General features: G+C 45.6%; 2 protein-coding genes across 13 annotated transcripts in view; one reads left to right on the top strand and one right to left on the bottom strand.

Moving 5' to 3' along the window:
• Nucleotides 1-19099, top strand: part of RASAL2 (RAS protein activator like 2) — a 295807-nt gene that overhangs the window by 223866 nt on the left and 52842 nt on the right. For all 12 annotated transcript variants that reach the window (XM_075131485.1, XM_048860716.2, XM_048860717.2 and 9 more), the window contains one exon: nt 14635-14744. In XM_075131485.1, the coding sequence (XP_074987586.1) occupies nt 14635-14744 (110 nt within the window). The remainder of the gene's footprint in view (nt 1-14634; nt 14745-19099) is intronic.
• Nucleotides 8111-9884, bottom strand: LOC142073097 (uncharacterized). The gene is made up of 2 exons (XM_075131973.1): nt 9260-9884; nt 8111-8670 (listed from the first exon to the last, which is right to left on the bottom strand). Exons 1-2 carry the CDS (start codon nt 9840-9842, stop codon nt 8279-8281), a joined length of 975 nt encoding a protein of 324 aa, XP_074988074.1. The 5' UTR covers nt 9843-9884; the 3' UTR covers nt 8111-8278.

Raw genomic sequence — 19099 nt, forward strand, 5'->3', positions numbered from 1 at the left:
GCCATGCGGTGGGGGGGAGGGGGTGAAGCGATCAGCCCAGAGAATTGGGGGGGGGGTAGTTGGGTTTGTGCTGCACATTAACCCGAAAACATCAGCCCCTCCTTTTAAATGGCTAGTGTGTCTTTTTCAGTTTTAATCTCCCTTTTTTTCCTCCCGCAGCTGCAAACGTTTCAACGCTGTGACTAGCATCTCTGTCCCAGAGGCTAACACAGATAAGAAGGTGAAAAAAATGCACTCATGATGAAATGTGCTCTGAGCTCATGCAGTCCACCCAAACTGAAAGAGCCCAGCAGAATGCGTGGAGACAGACAATGGCAGAGTCCAGGAAAGCACAAAATGAACGTGAGGACAGGAGGGATGCACGAGAGGATAGATGGCAGGAGCAACAGGAGAGGTGGCGGCAGCATGATGAAAGGAGGCAGGATGCAATGCTACTGGAGGATAAAACTGATATGCCCCAGCATACGGTTGAGGTGCAGGAAAGGCACAGACCGCCGCTGCAGCCCCTGTGTAATCAACCACCCTCCTCCCCAAGTTCCATAGCCTCCTCACCCAGATGCCCAAGAACGTGGGGGAGGGGGGGCCCTCTGGGCACCCAACTACTCCACCCCAGAGGACTGCCCAAGCAACAGAAAGCTGGCATTCAATAAGTTTTGAAGTGCAGTGTGGCCTTTTCCTTCCCTCCTCCCCTCCTCTCCCACCCCTCCCGGGCTACCTTGGCAGTTATCCCCCTATGTGTGACAGATTAATAAAGAATGCATGAATTTGAAACAACAATGACTTTATTGCTTCTGCAACCGGTGATGGAAGGGGGGAGGGGAGGGTGGTTGGCTTATAGGGAATTAGAGTGAACTAAGGGGGTGGGTTTTCATCAAGGAGAAACAAACAGAACTTTCACACAGTAGCCTGATCAGCCATGAAACTGGTTTTCAAAGCTTCTCTGATGCACAGCGCGCCCTGCTGTACTCTTCTAACCGCCCTGGTGTCTGGCTGCGCGTAATCAGCGGCCAGGTGATTTGCCTCAACTTCCCACCCTGCCATAAACGTCTCCCCCTTACTCTCACAGATATTGTGGAGCACACAGCAAGCAGTAATAACAGTGGGAATATTGGTTTCGCTGAGGTCTAACCAAGTCAGTAAACTGCGCCAGCGTGCTTGTAAATGTCCAAATGCACATTCTACCACCATTCTGCACGTGCTCAGCCTATAGTTAAACAGCTCCTGACTTCTGTCCAGGCTGCCTGTGTACGGCTTCGTGAGCCATGGCATTAAGGGGTAGGCTGGGTCTCCAAGGATAACTATAGGCATTTCAACATCCCCAGTGGTTATTTTCTGGTCTGGAAAGTAAGTCCCTTGCTGCAGCTGTTCAGACAGACCAGAGTTCTTGAAGATGCGAGCATCATGTACCTTTCCCAGCCATTGCACACTGATGTTGGTGAAACATCCCTTGTGATCCACCAGTGCTTACAGCACCATTGAAAAGTACCCCTTGCGGTTTATGTACTGGCTGCCTTGGTGGTCCAGTCCCAAGATAGGGATATGCTTTCCATCTGTTGCCCCACCACAGTTAGGGAATCTCATTGCAGCAAAGCCATTCACTACGACCTGCACATTTCCCAGAGTCACTACCCTTGATAGCAGCAGCTCAGTGATTGCGCTGGCTACTTGCATCACAACAGCCCCGCACAGTAGATTTGCCCACTCCAAATTGATTCCCGACTGACCGGTAGCTGTCTGGCATTGCAAGCTTCCAGAGGGCTATTGCCACTTGCTTGTGAACTATGAGAGGGCTGCTCTCATCTCAGTATTCTTGCGCTTCAGGGCAGGGGAAAGCAAGTCACAAAGTTCCATGAAAGTGCCCTTATGCATGTGAAAGTTTCGCAGCCACTGAGAATCATCCCAGACCTGCAACACTATGCGGTCCCACCAGTCTGTGCTTGTTTCACAGGCCCAGAATTGGCGTTCCATGGCATGAGCCTGCCCCATTGCCACCAGGATAGCCAAATTGCAGGGGCCTGTGCTTTGAGAGAAGTCTGTGTCCATGTCCTCATCACTCTCGTCGTCTCCTCGCCTGCTTCTGCACATACTGCATGATTACGCGCAAGGTGTTTACAATGCTCATAACTGCCGCGGTGATCTGTGCGGGCTCCATGCTTGCCACGGTATGGCATCTGCAGGAGAGCAGAGTTGCAGGGGAAGCGGTCGTTAAGTGACAATGGTTTGCAGACCTACTGCACTGTCTGCTGCCAGGTCACAACAGCTGAGAGGGCTGCACGTTTGCCGTGTTATGGCGAGATAAGAGCAGCCAAGCAGAGTTGCAGCGGAAGTGGCCCTGCAAGACCACCAGGAGAGCAGAGTGGCAGCAGAAGTGGTGGCTGACGACCTGCAAGGTGGATTCAGGAGAGCAGAGTGGCAGCGGAAGCGGTGGTTCAATGACGAAAGTTAGCAGTCCTACTGTACCGTCTGCTGAAAGCAATATGGTGCCTGCACGGAAAAAAGGCCCGAAACGATTGTCTGCCTTTGCTTTCACGGAGGGAGGAACAACTGATGACATGTACCCAGAACCACCCTGAACAACGTTTTTGCCCCATCAGGCATTGGGAGCTTAACCCAGAATTCCAATGGGCGGCGGAGACCGTGGGAAATGTGGGATAGCTACCCACATTGCAATGCTCCAGAAGTCGACGCTAGCCTCTGTACTGTGGATGCACCCCGCCGACTTAATGTGCTTAGTGGGGACACACACACAATCTACTGTATAAAATCGCTTTCTAAAAATCAACTTCTATAAATTCGACCTAATTTTGTAGTGTAGACATACCCTTAGTATATTTATAAAAGCCCTTCCAACTCCCCTTCACCTTTTTGGATAACACTAACTCATTCTGCTTTTTTGCTTCCCTTATCTTCCGTCACAAACCTGAAGTGTGACTCTAGCCTTATTTGGTACCCTTCACATTCTCTATTTCCATTGAAGACTTTTCACTCTCTCTTTGAGCTTACAATGCTGAAGTTAGAGGCTGCCCGCTTGTTCCTTGTATTTTAATTTTGCAGGATAATTGAACTGCTGAACCTTGATTATAGTAGTTTAGCATTCTTTAGTCTTTCACACACATTTTAATACAGCCTTCCTCTGCACCATGCTCAGTGTTCCTCTCATTTCCACAAAATCGCTTCTATGAAATGTACTGCTCTTATGCATGTACCGCTGTGTTCTTTGGACCTGTTCCTTTCTACATTTAATTAATTACACTTTACTCCTAGAAACATAGGAATTGGTAAAACAAAACAGATTATTTCTCCATCTTATTCTCAATCCTTCCTTTGGTAGTGGCCAATACCAAATAATTCAGAGGAAGGTTTAAAATGATGCACCTGGTCAAGCATGCAGCACTGTGCTACTGGAGAAAAATTCCTTCCTGAACCTAGCTGGCAGTCAGCTTGCCCCCTGAAGCATGAGGATTGCTCAATCTCCTTGTTATTTTTAAACCTGTCTGATGCAACTGCAAACATTATTCCTACTTACATAAATGTGTAATCCTTTTTTAATCTTGCTGAAACATTTGTCTCTCTAATATCTTGTGTCAGTGAATTCTCAGACTGATTATAGAGAGCATGAAAAAAAATCTCCTGTTACACGTTTTTAAATTTCATGTATCTCAGATTTCAGTTTTACCCCTTGTTTTGTGGTATGCAGCAGAATGAATAGGGGAGCCCAATTAGCTTTTGTTTTTCTATACCTTAATGTTTTTGTATACCTCTGATTCCATTTTATTTTTATTTCTAAACCAAATAATCTTAGTCTTTCAAATCTATCTATATATGTAAATCCTTTTACTCTCTGCCTCTAATCAATTTTGTTTTTCTTACCTTGGCTTGTTTTAATTTAATTTTTTTTTTGACATTGTCTGTACTGAGATGAGATGAGATAACCAGACGAGAATGCCATATTTAGAGTGAGGAAGTCCAGTGCATTTATTTAACACCATTTTATGTTTTCTTTATTACATTTTATCCTTTCTCAATACATAGAAAATCTTTTGTTTTATTTTTAATGCTGTATGTCAAGAAGGCATCTTCACTGAGGTGTCCACAGTGACTTGTACTGCCAGATCTTTTTTTGATGAGTTTACATCTCATTCGTAATCTGTGGTACTTTGTTGTGGGGTTTGCCCAATATGCTACCATGGGCATGGTGAGATTTATCTGTCTTTCTGTTGCCTGATCAGTTAGTTTTTATTAGGATCTTCTAGAGTCTCTCATAGTTCTCTAATATTTTAGTAACCTGAATAATTTGTCTGTCAGCAAACTTCTCCATCTTTGTTTTGTTACATTTATTAATGTTCTATAAAGAAAGGTAAGCCTCACTGTTCACAGTACTCATTCTTGGAGTACCCCCACTATTAACTTCCTTCCACTCTGAGGGTATGTCTACACTACGGAATAAGGTCGAATTTATAGAAGTCGGTTTTTTAGAAATCGGTTTTATATATTCGAGTGTGTGTGTCCCCACAGAAAATGCTCTAAGTACATTAAGTGCATTAACTCGGCGGAGCGCTTCCACAGTACTGAGGCTAGAGTCGACTTCCGGAGCGTTGCACTGTGGGTAGCTATCCCACAGTTCCCGCAGTCTCCGCTGCCCATTGGAATTCTGGGTTGAGATCCCAATGCCTGATGGGGCTAAAACATTGTCGCGGGTGGTCCTGGGTACATATCGTCAGGCCCCCGTTCCCTCCCTCCCTCCGTGAAAGCAAGGGCAGACAATCGTTTCGCGCCTTTTTTCCTGAGTTACCTGTGCAGACGCCATACCACGGCAAGCATGGAGCCCGCTCAGGTAACCATCACCCTATGTCTCCTGGGTGCTGGCAGACGCGGTACGGCATTGCTACACAGTAGCAGCAACCCCTTGCCTTGTGGCAGCAGACGGTACAGTACGACTGGTAGCCGTCATCGTCATGTCCGAGGTGCTCCTGGCCACGTCGGCTGGGAGCGCCTGGGCAGACATGGGCGCAGGGACTAAATTTGGAGTGACTTGACCAGGTCATTCTCTTTAGTCCTGCAGTCAGTCCTATTGAACCGTCTTATGGTGAGCGGGCAGGCAATACGGACTGCTAGCAGTCGTACTGTACCATCTTCTGCCGAGCAGCCATGAGATGTGGATGGCATGCAGTCCTTCTGCACCGTCTGCTGCCAGCCAAAGATGTAAAAGATAGATGGAGTGGATCAAAACAAGAAATAGACCAGATTTGTTTTGTACTCATTTGCTTCCCCCCATCCCCTGTCTAGGGGACTCATTCTTCTAGGTCACACTGCAGTCACTCACAGAGAAGGTGCAGCGAGGTAAATCTAGCCATGTATCAATCAGAGGCCAGGCTAACCTTCTTTTTCCAATAAGAACGATAACTTAGGTGCACCATTTCTTATTGGAACCCTCCGTGAAGTCCTGCCTGAAATACTCCTAGATGTAAAGCCACCCCCTTCGTTGATTTTAGCTCCCTGAAGCCAACCCTGTAAGCCGTGTCCTCAGTCGCCCCTCCCGGCGTCAGAGCAACAGCAAACAATCGGGCATCTGAGAGTGCTGTCCAGAGCAGTCACAATGGAGCACTCTGATGGGGCTAAAACATTGTCGCAGGTGGTTCTGGGTACGTATCGTCAGGCCCCCGTTCCCTCCCTCCCTCCGTGAAAGCAAGGGCAGACAATCATTTCGCGCCTTTTTTACTGAGTTACCTGTGCAGACGCCATACCACGGCAAGCATGGAGCCCGCTCAGGTAACCGTCACCCTATGTCTCCTGGGTGCTGGCAGACGCGGTACGGCTTTGCTGCACAGTAGCAGCAACCCATTGCCTTCTGGCAGCAGACGGTGCAATACGATTGGTAGTCGTCCTCGTCGTGTCCGAGGTGCTCCTGGCCACGTCGGCTGGGAGCGCCTGGGCAGACATGGGCGCAGGGACTAAATTTGGAGTGACTTGACCAGGTCATTCTCTTTAGTCCTGCAGTCAGTCCTATTGAACCGTCTTATGGTGAGCGGGCAGGCGATACGGACTGCTAGCAGTCGTATTGTACCATCTTCTGCTAGGCAGGCAAGAGATGAGGATTGCTAGCAGTCGTACTGTACCATCTTCTGCCGAGCAGCCATGAGATGTGGATGGCATGCAGTCCTTCTGCACCGTCTGCTGCCAGCCAAAGATGTAAAAGATAGATGGAGTGGGTCAAAACAAGAAATAGACCAGATTTGTTTTGTACTCATTTGCCTCCTCCCCTGTCTAGGGGACTCATTCCTCTAGGTCACACTGCAGTCATTCACAGAGAAGGTGCAGCGAGGTAAATCTAGCCATGTATCAATCAGAGGCCAGGCTAACCTCCTTGTTCCAATAAGAACGATAACTTAGGTGCACCATTTCTTATTGGAACCCTCCGTGAAGTCCTGCCTGAAATACTCCTTGATGTACAGGCACCCCCTTTGTTGATTTTTAGCTCCCTGAAGCCAACCCTGTAAGCCGTGTTGTCAGTCGCCCCTCCCTCCGTCAGAGCAACGGCAGACAATCGTTCCGCGCCTTTTTTCTGTGCGGACGCCATACCAAGGCAAGCATGGAGGCCGCTCAGCTCACTTTGGCAATTAGGAGCACATTAAACACCACACGCATTATCCAGCAGTATATGCAGCACCAGAACCTGGCAAAGCGATACCGGGCGAGGAGGCGACGTCAGCGCGGTCACGTGAGTGATCAGGACATGGACACAGATTTCTCTGAAAGCATGGGCCCTGCCAATGCATGCATCATGGTGCTAATGGGGCAGGTTCATGCTGTGGAACGCCGATTCTGGGCTCGGGAAACAAGCACAGACTGGTGGGACCGCATAGTGTTGCAGGTCTGGGACGATTCCCAGTGGCTGCGAAACTTTCGCATGCGTAAGGGCACTTTCATGGAACTTTGTGACTTGCTTTCCCCTGCCCTGAGGCGCATGAATACCAAGATGAGAGCAGCCCTCACAGTTGAGAAGCGAGTGGCGATAGCCCTGTGGAAGCTTGCAACGCCAGACAGCTACCGGTCAGTTGGGAATCAATTTGAAGTGGGCAAATCTACTGTGGGGGCTGCTGTGATGCAAGTAACCCACGCAATCAAAGATCTGCTGATATCAAGGGTAGTGACCCTGGGAAATGTGCAGGTCATAGTGGATGGCTTTGCTGCAATGGGATTCCCTAACTGTGGTGGGGCTATAGACGGAACCCATATCCCTATCTTGGCACCGGAGCACCAAGCCGCCGAGTACATAAACCGCAAGGGGTACTTTTCGATAGTGCTGCAAGCTCTGGTGGATCACAAGGGACGTTTCACCAACATCAACGTGGGATGGCCGGGAAAGGTGCATGATGCTCGCATCTTCAGGAACTCTGGTCTGTTTCAAAAGCTGCAGGAAGGGACTTTATTCCCAGACCAGAAAATAACTGTTGGGGATGTTGAAATGCCTATATGTATCCTTGGGGACCCAGCCTACCCCTTAATGCCATGGCTCATGAAGCCGTACACAGGCAGCCTGGACAGTAGTCAGGAGCTGTTCAACTACAGGCTGAGCAAGTGCAGAATGGTGGTAGAATGTGCATTTGGACGTTTAAAGGCGCGCTGGCGCAGTTTACTGACTCGCTTAGACCTCAGCGAAACCAATATTCCCACTGTTATTACTGCTTGCTGTGTGCTCCACAATATCTGTGAGAGTAAGGGGGAGACGTTTATGGCGGGGTGGGAGGTTGAGGCAAATCGCCTGGCTGCTGGTTACGCGCAGCCAGACACCAGGGCGGTTAGAAGAGCACAGGAGGGCGCGGTACGCATCAGAGAAGCTTTGAAAACCAGTTTCATGACTGGCCAGGCTACGGTGTGAAAGTTCTGTTTGTTTCTCCTTGATGAAACCCCCCGCCCCTTGGTTCACTCTACTTCTCTGTAAGCTAACCACCCGCCCCTCCTCCCTTCAATCACCGCTTGCAGAGGCAATAAAGTCATTGTTGCTTCACATTCATGCATTCTTTATTCATTCATCACACAAATAGGGGGATGACTACCAAGGTAGCCCAGGAGGGGTGGTGGAGGAGGGAAGGAAAATGCCACACAGCACTTTAAAAGTTTACAACTTTAAAATTTATTGAATGCCAGCCTTCTTTTTTTTGGGGCAATCCTCTGTGGTGGAGTGGCTGGTTGGCCGGAGGCCCCCCCACCGCGTTCTTGGGCGTCTGGGTGTGGAGGCTATGGAACTTGGGGAGGAGGGCGGTTGGTTACAGAGGGGCTACAGTGGCAGTCTGTGCTCCAGCTGCCTTTGCTGCAGCTCAACCATACACTGGAGCATACTGGTTTGGTCCTGCAGCAGCCTCAGCATTGAATCCTGCCTCCTCTCATCACACTGCCGCCACATTTGAGCTTCAGCCCTCTCTTCAGCCCGCCACTTACTCTCTTCAGCCCGCCACTTACTCTCTTCAGCCCTCCACCTCTCCTCCCGGTCATTTTGTGCTTTCCTGCACTCTGACATTATTTGCCTCCACGCATTCGTCTGTGCTCTGTCAGTGTGGGAGGACAGCATGAGCTCGGAGAACATTTCATCGCGAGTGCGTTTTTTTTTCTTTCTAAGCTTCACTAGCCTCTGGGAAGGAGAAGATCCTGTGATCATTGAAACACATGCAGCTGGTGGAGAAAAAAAAAGGGACAGCGGTATTTTAAAAAAACACATTTTATAAAACAGTGGCTACACTCTTTCAGGGTAAATCTTGCTGTTAACATTACATACATAGCACATGTGCTTTCGTTACAAGGTCGCATTTTGCCTCCTCCCACTGCGTGACTACCCCCTCAACCTTCCCCCCTCCCTGTGGCTAACAGCGGGGAACATTTCTGTTTAGCCACAGGCAAACAGCCCAGCAGGAATGGGCTCCTCTGAGTGTCCCCTGAAGAAAAGCACTCTATTTCAACCAGGTGACCATGAATTATATCTCACTCTCCTGAGGATAACACAGAGAGATAAAGAACGGATGTTGTTTGAATGCCAGCAAACATACACTGCAATGCTTTGTTCTACAATGATTCCCGAGTACGTGTTACTGGCCTGGAGTGGTAAAGTGTCCTACCATGAAGGACGCAATAAGGCTGCCCTCCCCAGAAACCTTTTGCAAAGGCTTTAGGACTACATCTAGGAGAACCGCAAATGCCAGGGCAAAGTAATCCTTTCACATGCTTGCTTTTAAACCATGTATAGTATTTTAAAAGGTACACTCACCAGAGGTCCCTTCTCCGCCTGCTGGGTCCAGGAGGCAGCCTTGGGTGGGTTCGGGGGGTACTGGCTCCAGGTCTAGGGTGAGAAACAGTTCCTGGCTGTCGGGAAAACCGGTTTCTCCGCTTGCTTGCTGTGAGCTATCTACAACCTCCTCATCATCATCATCTTCTTTGTCCCCAAAACCTGCTTCCGTATTGCCTCCATCTCCATTGAAGGAGTCAAACAACACGGCTGGGGTAGTGGTGGCTGAACCCCCTAAAATGGCATGCAGCTCATCATAGAAGCGGCATGTTTGGGGCTCTGACCCAGAGCGGCTGTTCGCCTCTCTGGTTTTCTGGTAGGCTTGCCTCAGCTCCTTCAGTTTCACGCGGCACTGCTTCGGGTCCCTGTTATGGCCTCTGTCCTTCATGCCCTGGGAGATTTTGACAAAGGTTTTGGCATTTCGAAAACTGGAACGGAGTTCTGATAGCACGGATTCCTCTCCCCAAACAGCGATCAGATCCCGTACCTCCCGTTCGGTCCATGCTGGAGCTCTTTTGCGATTCTGGGACTCCATCATGGTCACCTGTGCTGATGAGCTCTGCATGGTCACCTGCAGCTTGCCACGCTGGCCAAACAGGAAATGAGATTCAAAAGTTTGCGGTTCTTTTCCTGTCTACCTGGCCAGTGCATCTGAGTTGAGAGTGCTGTCCAGAGCGGTCATAATGGAGCACTCTGGGATAGCTCCCGGAGGCCAATACCATCGAATTGTGTCCACAGTACCCCAAATTCGAGCCGGCAACGTCGATTTAAGCGCTAATCCACTTGTCAGGGGTGGAGTAAGGAAATCGATTTTAAGAGCCCTTTAAGTCGAAATAAAGGGCTTCATTGTGTGGACGGGTGCAGGTTTACATCGATTTAACGCTGCTAAATTTGACCTAAAGTCCTAGTGTAGACCAGGGCTGAGATCAGGCAGATTTCCCATATGCTTTGCTTTTGGTCTCTTCTCTGGATTTTTAACATATGATACAACTTTTCACCTTGGTTTCTAAGCTTTCTCAATAGCCTCTTGTGAGGAACGTAATAAAAAAAAGTTCTACTCTTCAGAACATTCAGTAACAGCTAGAAAGCATTTCTAGTGGGGCAGCAATAACTACAACTATCGCTATCTCCATTGAGATGATGGCCATTTCCATAATTCATCCAGTCTGTAATCCCTTTAACCTGAGATGGGAAGAGTCCAGGAGTCACTCCTATTGTTATGGCTAATAATAATGTATTACTACTGCTATGAATACAGTACCATAAATGAACATGGCACTTTCCCAACACATCAAAGACAATGTCCCTGTCTCAAAGAGATGATAATTTAGGTTGAATTTTACATCCAAAAAGGTTGCATAGATGCTAAGTCTTCCAGTCACCCATTCCACCCTGACTTTACTGCTCGTAGATCTCTGCTGAGAATGTTGTGTTTTACTGGATAGCTCACATTATTATTATTAGCTTGTTGGTTGCTGTGGAAATTACTAAGAGAAGCACTATTTGTTATGCACAAACTCTTCTCCCCAAAGTGAAAAATACTTATGTCTGTAGTGTGCAGTAGTTAAGTATTGTCATTCATGCCATGTTGTCTGTGAAGCTGGTTGTTTGGGCATCCATATCCTCCTCCCCTGGTGATTGTCCCCTGTTGTATTGAGATACAGGAGAGCGGGTGTCCTGTTTTGCAGTAATGATGCTGCTATAAGTGATGCATAGATGCATTTTACAGCTATCATCCCATCACACTTAATGTCTGCTGTCAGGGATTATAGTCCCCTTCCTTCTCTTTGCCACTGAAAACTGCATTTGTAAAGTCCCACTTTATTCACCTCTTCTGAGCCCTGGTCTACACTTAAAAATTAGATCAACCTAGCAACATCACTCAGGGCTGTGAAAAATTTTGTGCCCTGCATAGGGTAACCAGACATCAAATGTGAAAAATCAGGATGGGAGTGGGGGGTAATAGGAGCGTATATAAGAAAAAGACCCAAAAATTGGGACTGTCCCTATAAAACCAGGACATCTGGTAACCCGAGCCCTGCGTGACATAGTTAGATTGACCTAACCCCCATTGTAGATACAGGTAGGGTGATGAAATAATTTTTCCATCCGTCTGGCTACTGCCTCTCAAAGAGGTGGGTTACCTGCATAGGTGGAAACCCCCTTTCTGTCGATTTAGGAAGTGTCTGCACTACGGTGCTCCAGTGGCACGACTGCAGCCCTGTAGCTGAGCTCCTGTAGCAACTGTAGTGTGGACATACCCGTGGTTGGCACATCGTTTGGACAGAAAGTAGTGAGACTCTTAATCGGCTGCTGAGTTTTCAAGTGACGCGAAGATAAGAAGGCACATGTGAGATTCTGCTGGTGTGGTTTTGAGGGGTAAAGTTGGTTTGTATTGAATTTGCCATTTGTCTCATTAGGAGTGGAGTGTTGAAGCAATGTCGAGAGAGTCTGATTAGGGAAGAACTCTCGTACAGTTATTCTTTTACTGTTTGACTCCTTAAGTGTCAGCATTTATATCGTGTTGTTCATCTCCAGAGTGCTTTGCATCTAATTAATCATCACAAACACCCTGGTGTGTTGTTAATAAAGTATTTGTGTACCTGTTTTTTACAGTTGAGGTAGCAAGAGTCTTTTGTTTTGTTTTAAAACCACCAATGGAAATGTTTCATTAAATTTAAACTGTTTTTTAAAAAGAAATACTCCTCTGCTAGGAAATGAGAACCAAAAAGTGTCTGTTTTCAACTATCTGTGCTCAGGTAAATGCTACACTTATAAGGAGCATAAATAGCAAAAAAAAAAAAAAAAGGGGGGGGGGAGAGACTTACCCACTAAGGTACTACTAATAGCATTGACAAGGAATTTTTTTCCTAAAAATTATTTTAACCATATGATGTCTCTTTAAATATAGTGTTGAACTCAGGGAAAGAAAAATTTGTTCAGGCGGAATTAGTGTTTAAAAAGATTTCTTCTTTTTTTAAGTTGGATAGTGTTTGCTGCAAATAAATGCTGGATGCCACCTCCCCTTTATTTTTGCATTCCACATTTTGAGAGATTTCTTTTAGCAAAGAAACATAAAGGTCAAAAAGCTCATCTCAGTTTTTCTAGCATGTGTGAATTTTTCATGCTGCTCCCAATTTATTCATCTCCAGTCATCAGCCTTACGTGATCCCATAGCAAAGTACAGAGAACAACTAAGATGCAAACAATTTAATGTGTTTTCAGAAACAAACAAAAAAAAATTTTGCGATTTGCTTGTGATTTTTTATTTTATTTTATTTTGTCAGAGTGATAGCACTACACATCTGGCTATCCTGAAAGTTGTCATTTATAACCAACATTTGGATAGCCATATTTGACCAGTTAACCTGTTATACATTTTGCTCAGTAAAAAAGTCCATTGTCCCTGTCATGTGACACTAAAATGATTATAAACACTGAAAGAGTTAACAGTCGGGGGTCCATCTCTGCTGGGAATGGAGTCAATTAACTTCAAAAACAGTTTGGGGCCCCATTCTGACTCTTGTCAGGTCAGGAGGGCTTGTCTAGTTTGTTGCTTGGAGGGCAGGGGCAGTGTGCAGGGCATGGCGCAGCGCAGCAGAAGTGTTCAGCTTCACAGCGTCTGCACTTTGAGCATGCCACGTAGTGCTGGAATGCAGCCAAGGTCCACCAGGGCCAAGTCCCAGTAGCTGGGTCTTGTTACCTCTTGTGATGGAAAGTCAGACTAAATGAAAGTGCTTTCATTCTTCTGGATCAATTCCAACATTTTTAAAGGCACCTTTTCAAGATCTGGCCCAAAAGGTCCAGGAACCTAGTTAGAGTTTCAGTGATTTGTATAGCCACAAACACTCATTCCCTTTTTCAGATGTCTTTTCCCCTCAATGGACAACATGTACCCTGTACTTCGAAATTTTCTGGGTTGAGGGCGTTGTGGGGAGGGAAAGGGAGAGGGCTGCATTCCCTGCCCTGCCTCTTCCAGTTTCTGGGAAGGGGGAAAGCTTTCCCCTTCTCTCCCAAGATTTGTCAAGGAGCATTAGGTAGATGTTCCCTAGCCATTAACCAACTTTGTGGGGTGTTGCCTTGTAAGAATCACCCCTAATCTGGGGGACAGCCAGCCCCAGATGGCAGCAGCAGATGCAGGAAACAGACTTCTTTTAGCATAGCAATCATTTCACTGGGTCATGGGGCTGTGAAAAGGTTTGGGGAACACTTCTCAAGCAGCTGCATTCAAGCAAGTTCTTTCCTGTTTTGGCTGGTATTGTATTTGGGGATGAGGCGCTCTCCTTCTACTCAGAAGAGCTTCTTACCAATTTTGGAAGAAGAGGGTGGAAGAGCTTTTATTAATCTGCTGCCCTCCTCACATTTCCCTCAAAGAAGGCTGAATGAGGGTGAGGATATTGGCATCTAGTGCTAACTGAAGAACTTGTGGGTGGTGGGGGAGAGGAGTTTTCTCAGAATTTTCTGTAAATTTTGGCCTCTGAAACGCTCGTCTGCATTTGAAAATTGAACAGAGCCTACACTCAGTCCTCAGTGCTCCATCTCTAGAGGTAGTTAGAGAAGGAGGGAATAGGGGAACCAATTTGAGTTAGAAATTGGAGAGAAGGGAGGAGGGCGGTAAGTGAATTTTCAACACCCGTGAGGGTACAACTGTGTTTGACATCTCTTGTAAAATTCCCTTGACTTTGCTTATAGAGAAACAGCCTGTGAAGTTAGGCAAATTTCTCTTACCAGGCTATGCTTTTCCGTAAAGAAATACGATTTAACTTAGATGCATTTAATATATCCCATGATAGCTATGCCAAGTTAAAGTGAAATATCTATGTGTGACTCTTTCACCAAAAAGAAGAGAGAGAGGTTTTTCAGCCAATAAAATATTGCTTAATCCTATTGGATGAAGACTTGCTAAATTTGCATTGATTGGGCCAGGAATGCTTGTGTGTTGGCAAACCTTGGAAATAATTTGGCACATGTACTCAGTGATTTACAGGACAGAAGAGGAGATAAGCAAGCAATGCTGAGCTCAAAAATGTAAAGTGTGTCTTCTCTTAACAAAATATTTAGGTGTGGCTTCCATTGCTCTCTTATTAACACAGCTCTACTTTAACTGATGGTCTTGTAATGCAGTCTGTATGCCATGCAGTCAAAATCTGGAAATGTCAAGTTACTACTCTTTGTACTATAACTTCTCCTCTTGTCATGCAATAATTTTTATTGTACCTTAATGGGGTTATGAGCAGTTTGAGTTTTGTTGGAGACTGAAGCATTTTTGGTTTATAAAGTAGAGAGAGGCCCATTTGGTTTAGTCATTACTTGCATAAGAGTTTCCCTGTTTCACTTGCTATGACACTTCATTTTAGGGCTTCTTCAGCAAACGTCTGAAAGGCTCCATCAAGAGGACAAAGAGCCAGTCAAAGCTGGACAGGAATACAAGTTTCCGTCTTCCATCTCTCCGCAACGCTGATGACAGGTAGGAGTTTCTGCACTTCCTCAGAAGGAGGCTGGTAGTTTCAGCTCAACTCTTCCAAAAATGCCTGGCAACACGTGTTAGTCTGTGTAAGCATGCCTGCAAACTGACAGAAATGAGGGACAACTAGAGTGGTTTTGTTTTTTAAACGATCAGAAATATATCTGTTGGCCTGTTAAATGTTGCGTGTGCTTCCATCAGATGAGATTGTTACTAGTCCTAAAGATGGCTGGTGAAAAAGGGTTTGCTTAAGTGTCTGCACTAAAATATCTTGTTGTTTTTTAGCACCTCTCCTCCCAGGTCTCCAAACACCTTATAAGTGTTAAGTTTCACAATACAGTATTGTGGCCCTGTCTGCATTAGAGAAATTTACACCAGTGTATTTACAGCACTGCAAACACAAATATCCTGATGCAGTGCATCTTCATTAGGGGTTGTGTGATGTAGTTACAGTGCAAATCCCCAACACATACTGTACTGCAGAGCATCACTATTGGGGATTCATACTGTTGTCAGATACAATCATGTACTTACCGCAGTGTGAATTTGTTTAATGGAAGCAGGGCCTGTTCTTCAGAAAACTAGAAGTCAGGATTACAGCTCCCAAAATTCAGAAGCTAGTTTGGTGAGACGCACTTTAGCATTCTCAGTCAGTATATCTTTGCTTGCTTGTATTTTGCTGGTGGCTTGGGGAGGGGCAATATGTTTTGGTTTTTACTCGCCTCAACTGCATTTTTCGCTTTTGTAAAGTGTCATGATCATCTTTACTGGAAACCAGACAGGTTATTTTTTACTCTGTGAAGCCCAGTGGTAGAGTTGGATTGAGTGGTAAATGGGCTGCCCAGTACTTAGGACCCTGACAGGCTTCTTTGACTTTACAACATTATTGTGTGTTTAATGCGTTTTCGCTCTCTCTGCTGGGCTGAATTCATTATTTGTGTCTGTCATGCTGCGCTGCTTCAGTCGATAGTGCTGCCTTCTTAAAAAGCAGCACCATAAAATCGTGGAGACAGCAAGGCTTCAGATGTTAGAGGCCTTGTTAACTTTGTGAGTTATGGAGAAACTGCTTACAGGATGTAGCCAACAAAGTGGATGATGTGCTGCTCCTTCAATCATTGCCATGTCACCCATGCTATTTTGACTAAAGGTCTGTCATAAATTCTATTATCAGGGACTTATAACTCAGCTATGAAAATTGACTCCATAGGCTTAAACGTGGTGAATACGGTCACTACCTGGTGATACCTTGTGGTTTTTAATGGGGGATTTTGCGAACTTTAAACAAAGTTTTCTGATATAAAGTCTTACACCCATGAGTAGTGTAAAGCCTGCATTTGTGTTCCTCTGGCTACACATGGTTTCAGCTGAGAATGCCGCCTTGCTACATGTGGATTGATGGACATTTGCTCTTACTGCATAAGGGAAGCACTGTTTTCTGAGGGTGGAAAGGGGTAATTATATTTAACACCAGTTACTTTGGTGTAGAAGCTGGCTACTCTACACACCCTATTTTTTCTCCTAAAAGATAGCACACAGGTTTTTAGCATGCAGACATGAATAATCAGATAGACCTAAGGGACTCGGCAATGATTTGCAAACTGTAAATTCTATTTCAGGCCCTGATGCCATTTGGCACTATCAGTCTGTTGTGTTAATGTGCCATGATCCTCTTAAGACGCCTAGGGCTGAATTTAAAAATAATGGCCCAGTGGGCAAATGAATTGAGGCGTTCCAGTGGTAGGGCCCAATATAGGGGGTGAGGAAATGGGGAGCTGGAGAGCTAGATGCAAAGTATAGCAGCCTGAAAGGGAGGCTGGCTAGCATGATTGAAAGCTGCTGCTTTCCCTATCTCTCGTCCCCCAGCGCTTCCACACCAACCTTCCCCCTTACAGCACTGTCCTCAGAACTCCCACTTCTGTGCCTCATGCCCCTGCAGTCTGTAGCTCCCACACATCTTTGCCACCATTCCCCTATCAACTGCAGCTCCTACTCCAACACCTCCTCCGCCTTGTCCCCGCGCTAGAGATGCTGCTAGGAGGGGGTCAGACAAGAGTTGCTAAGATAGTTGGGAATTAAGCTACTCTGCTTTCTAATACCGGGCTTGCTCCACACTCTGAGCACAGCAATCCTTTTTCTGGGTAGTGGTCAGAGGGCGTTGTTGGCATTTGTGACTTTGCCAGCCCTTGGCCCTGTGACATGAAAATTGAATTTTTAATGTATTTGCACAGGAATTCTAAAGGACTCAGCAGGAGCTATGATAGGCAGCCAAGAAATCTAAACAATGAGGACAAATCCTTGTTCATTTGGAGAAGAGACTAAGTTGGGTAGATAAAGGCCCAAGGTGAAGCAGCGAGCCAGGAGAGAATAGTTAGGCTTCATCTGGCAATAATAAAATTCACCCCAGCTTCTTTGTTGCTATCAATAAATTACTGTTCGTGTAAGAGAATATTACTCTTTTGCTTGAAGTGTGTAGCAATTTCTTTTGACATCACAGATGCTCTCCCAATGCGCATTTGTAAAGTGTTATGCTACAGGACAATGAGGGAAAAGAGTACTGTTTCAATCTCTTTGGAAAGAAATTGATGAGCGTTTGTAGCAGTACTAACCTCCTGGGCACCTTACATGGAAGAGACTGAATGTTTAATGGAGTTGTGTTTGCATTAGTGGCCTCTTATCCGGAAATGCACCACTCGAATACAGCATCTTTGAAAGTGTGTAATTGTATACGTTACTTTACTTTATAAATACAACCACAAAGGAAGCTAAACCCCACTGTACAGTGAATCTTACCAATGATTTTTACTAAGTTTCACTTTGCAGCCAAAGGTTTCAGAAAACACAATTGGCTGGTATGGTGTGAAAAGACAACTGAGAATTCACGTGGGAATGAGGCAGTGAAGATAGGAAGAGATAGCTTAAAAAAAAGGGGGGGGGTGATGGGGTGGGAGAAGGAGGAGGAATTAAAAAAAATATTCTCAGCCTCTTTCAAACAATATTGAATTTGTTTATTCAAAGGACAAAAGAGGGAGATGCAACCATTAAAACTAGCTTGTGAACAAAGAAAGGTGAAAAATTAGCATTTGTTTTTCTGCAATTGTGTATAATTAATATGAATGAATTAGCATTCTTCCCAACCTCCTATGTCTTCGCTGCCCCTTTATTATTATTGATTTATTACATATAAGAACTTTCCTAGCCTAATCCCCAGTGAAACATACCTACCCAAATCTAAGGAGATGCTCACAAAGGATGTCATGGTGTTATGCAAGTTTCTAGGGCTAGATAGGCAGGAGACTAACTTCATTCCATTTCACAAAAAAAGCAACATTATTATTATTTATTATTAAAATAAACAATGTCATTAGCTTACTCCAAAATCATTCACAAAAATTCGCTCCTTCCTACCGAGTGGGTATGGAGCGAGATGAATATTGCTGTTTCATTTTTCTAATGGTTCCAAGATGTTCAGGTTCTATAGTGATAGCGGTTCAATTTATAGATAAATACCTGTAAATGTCAGGAGATTTACTTATCCTGGTGTGTTTCAGGATTTGGTATTGCAGACGTGTATCTCATTCAGGATGTTGGCAGGTGATGCCCTGTGAGCAGAATTGTTTTGAGGTAGAGAGATGACCCAGAAACATTGTAGGGAAGGGGTTTGGAGAATGAGAACTGCCATACAGGATGCAACTGGGACTGCTACAGAGGGGAAGCAATTGATCATCCAGCTTAAATATACTGAAACTGGGTTCAAAACCAGGTTTCAGTATAACTGGCTGGCATACCAGGCCAGCTCTTCAAAACTGGGATGTTAACAACACAATACCTGTGCACCCAGTCTGGGTCTGCATCTTCCACAGCACAGTTTTATCACTGACTTACCTCACTTAAGCTATTCTAGTTTCTGGCTCTCTCCTGAGCAGAGCCTGCTGTGCCTGCAAAATTGTTTCTCATCTTGCAGTGCTCTAGCTTGAAACTTCCAGACTCCCTTCTCATTTGTGACCTAAACCAGATTTGAATGGAGTTGTCCAGATACATATATCCTATACAGTATCTCTCTGGGATGCAGTATCTCATGTTGCAAGAGCATCTGGCATCATTTACCGTGTCAGCTTTCACATTTTTCCTAGGCAGGTTCCCACTGCATTCGTCTCACACAGTTGCATCTTACGTGTGTTGGGAGTGTCTTCCTAAAGCATAAAACTTGTCTACTGACTCTAAAGGTAAAACAGCATAAAAGGTTCAAGGATAACATGCTTTGGATAGGGGATGGGGCAAAGAGACCAAATTAATATAGTCAATTTGTGGCTGGGAGTCTGAGAGCATTTCCAACCGGCCTCATAATCCTTCCCTTAGGT

This window comes from Caretta caretta, chromosome 8 (genome assembly GCF_965140235.1).
Source record: "Caretta caretta isolate rCarCar2 chromosome 8, rCarCar1.hap1, whole genome shotgun sequence".
NCBI lineage: Eukaryota > Metazoa > Chordata > Testudines > Cheloniidae > Caretta > Caretta caretta.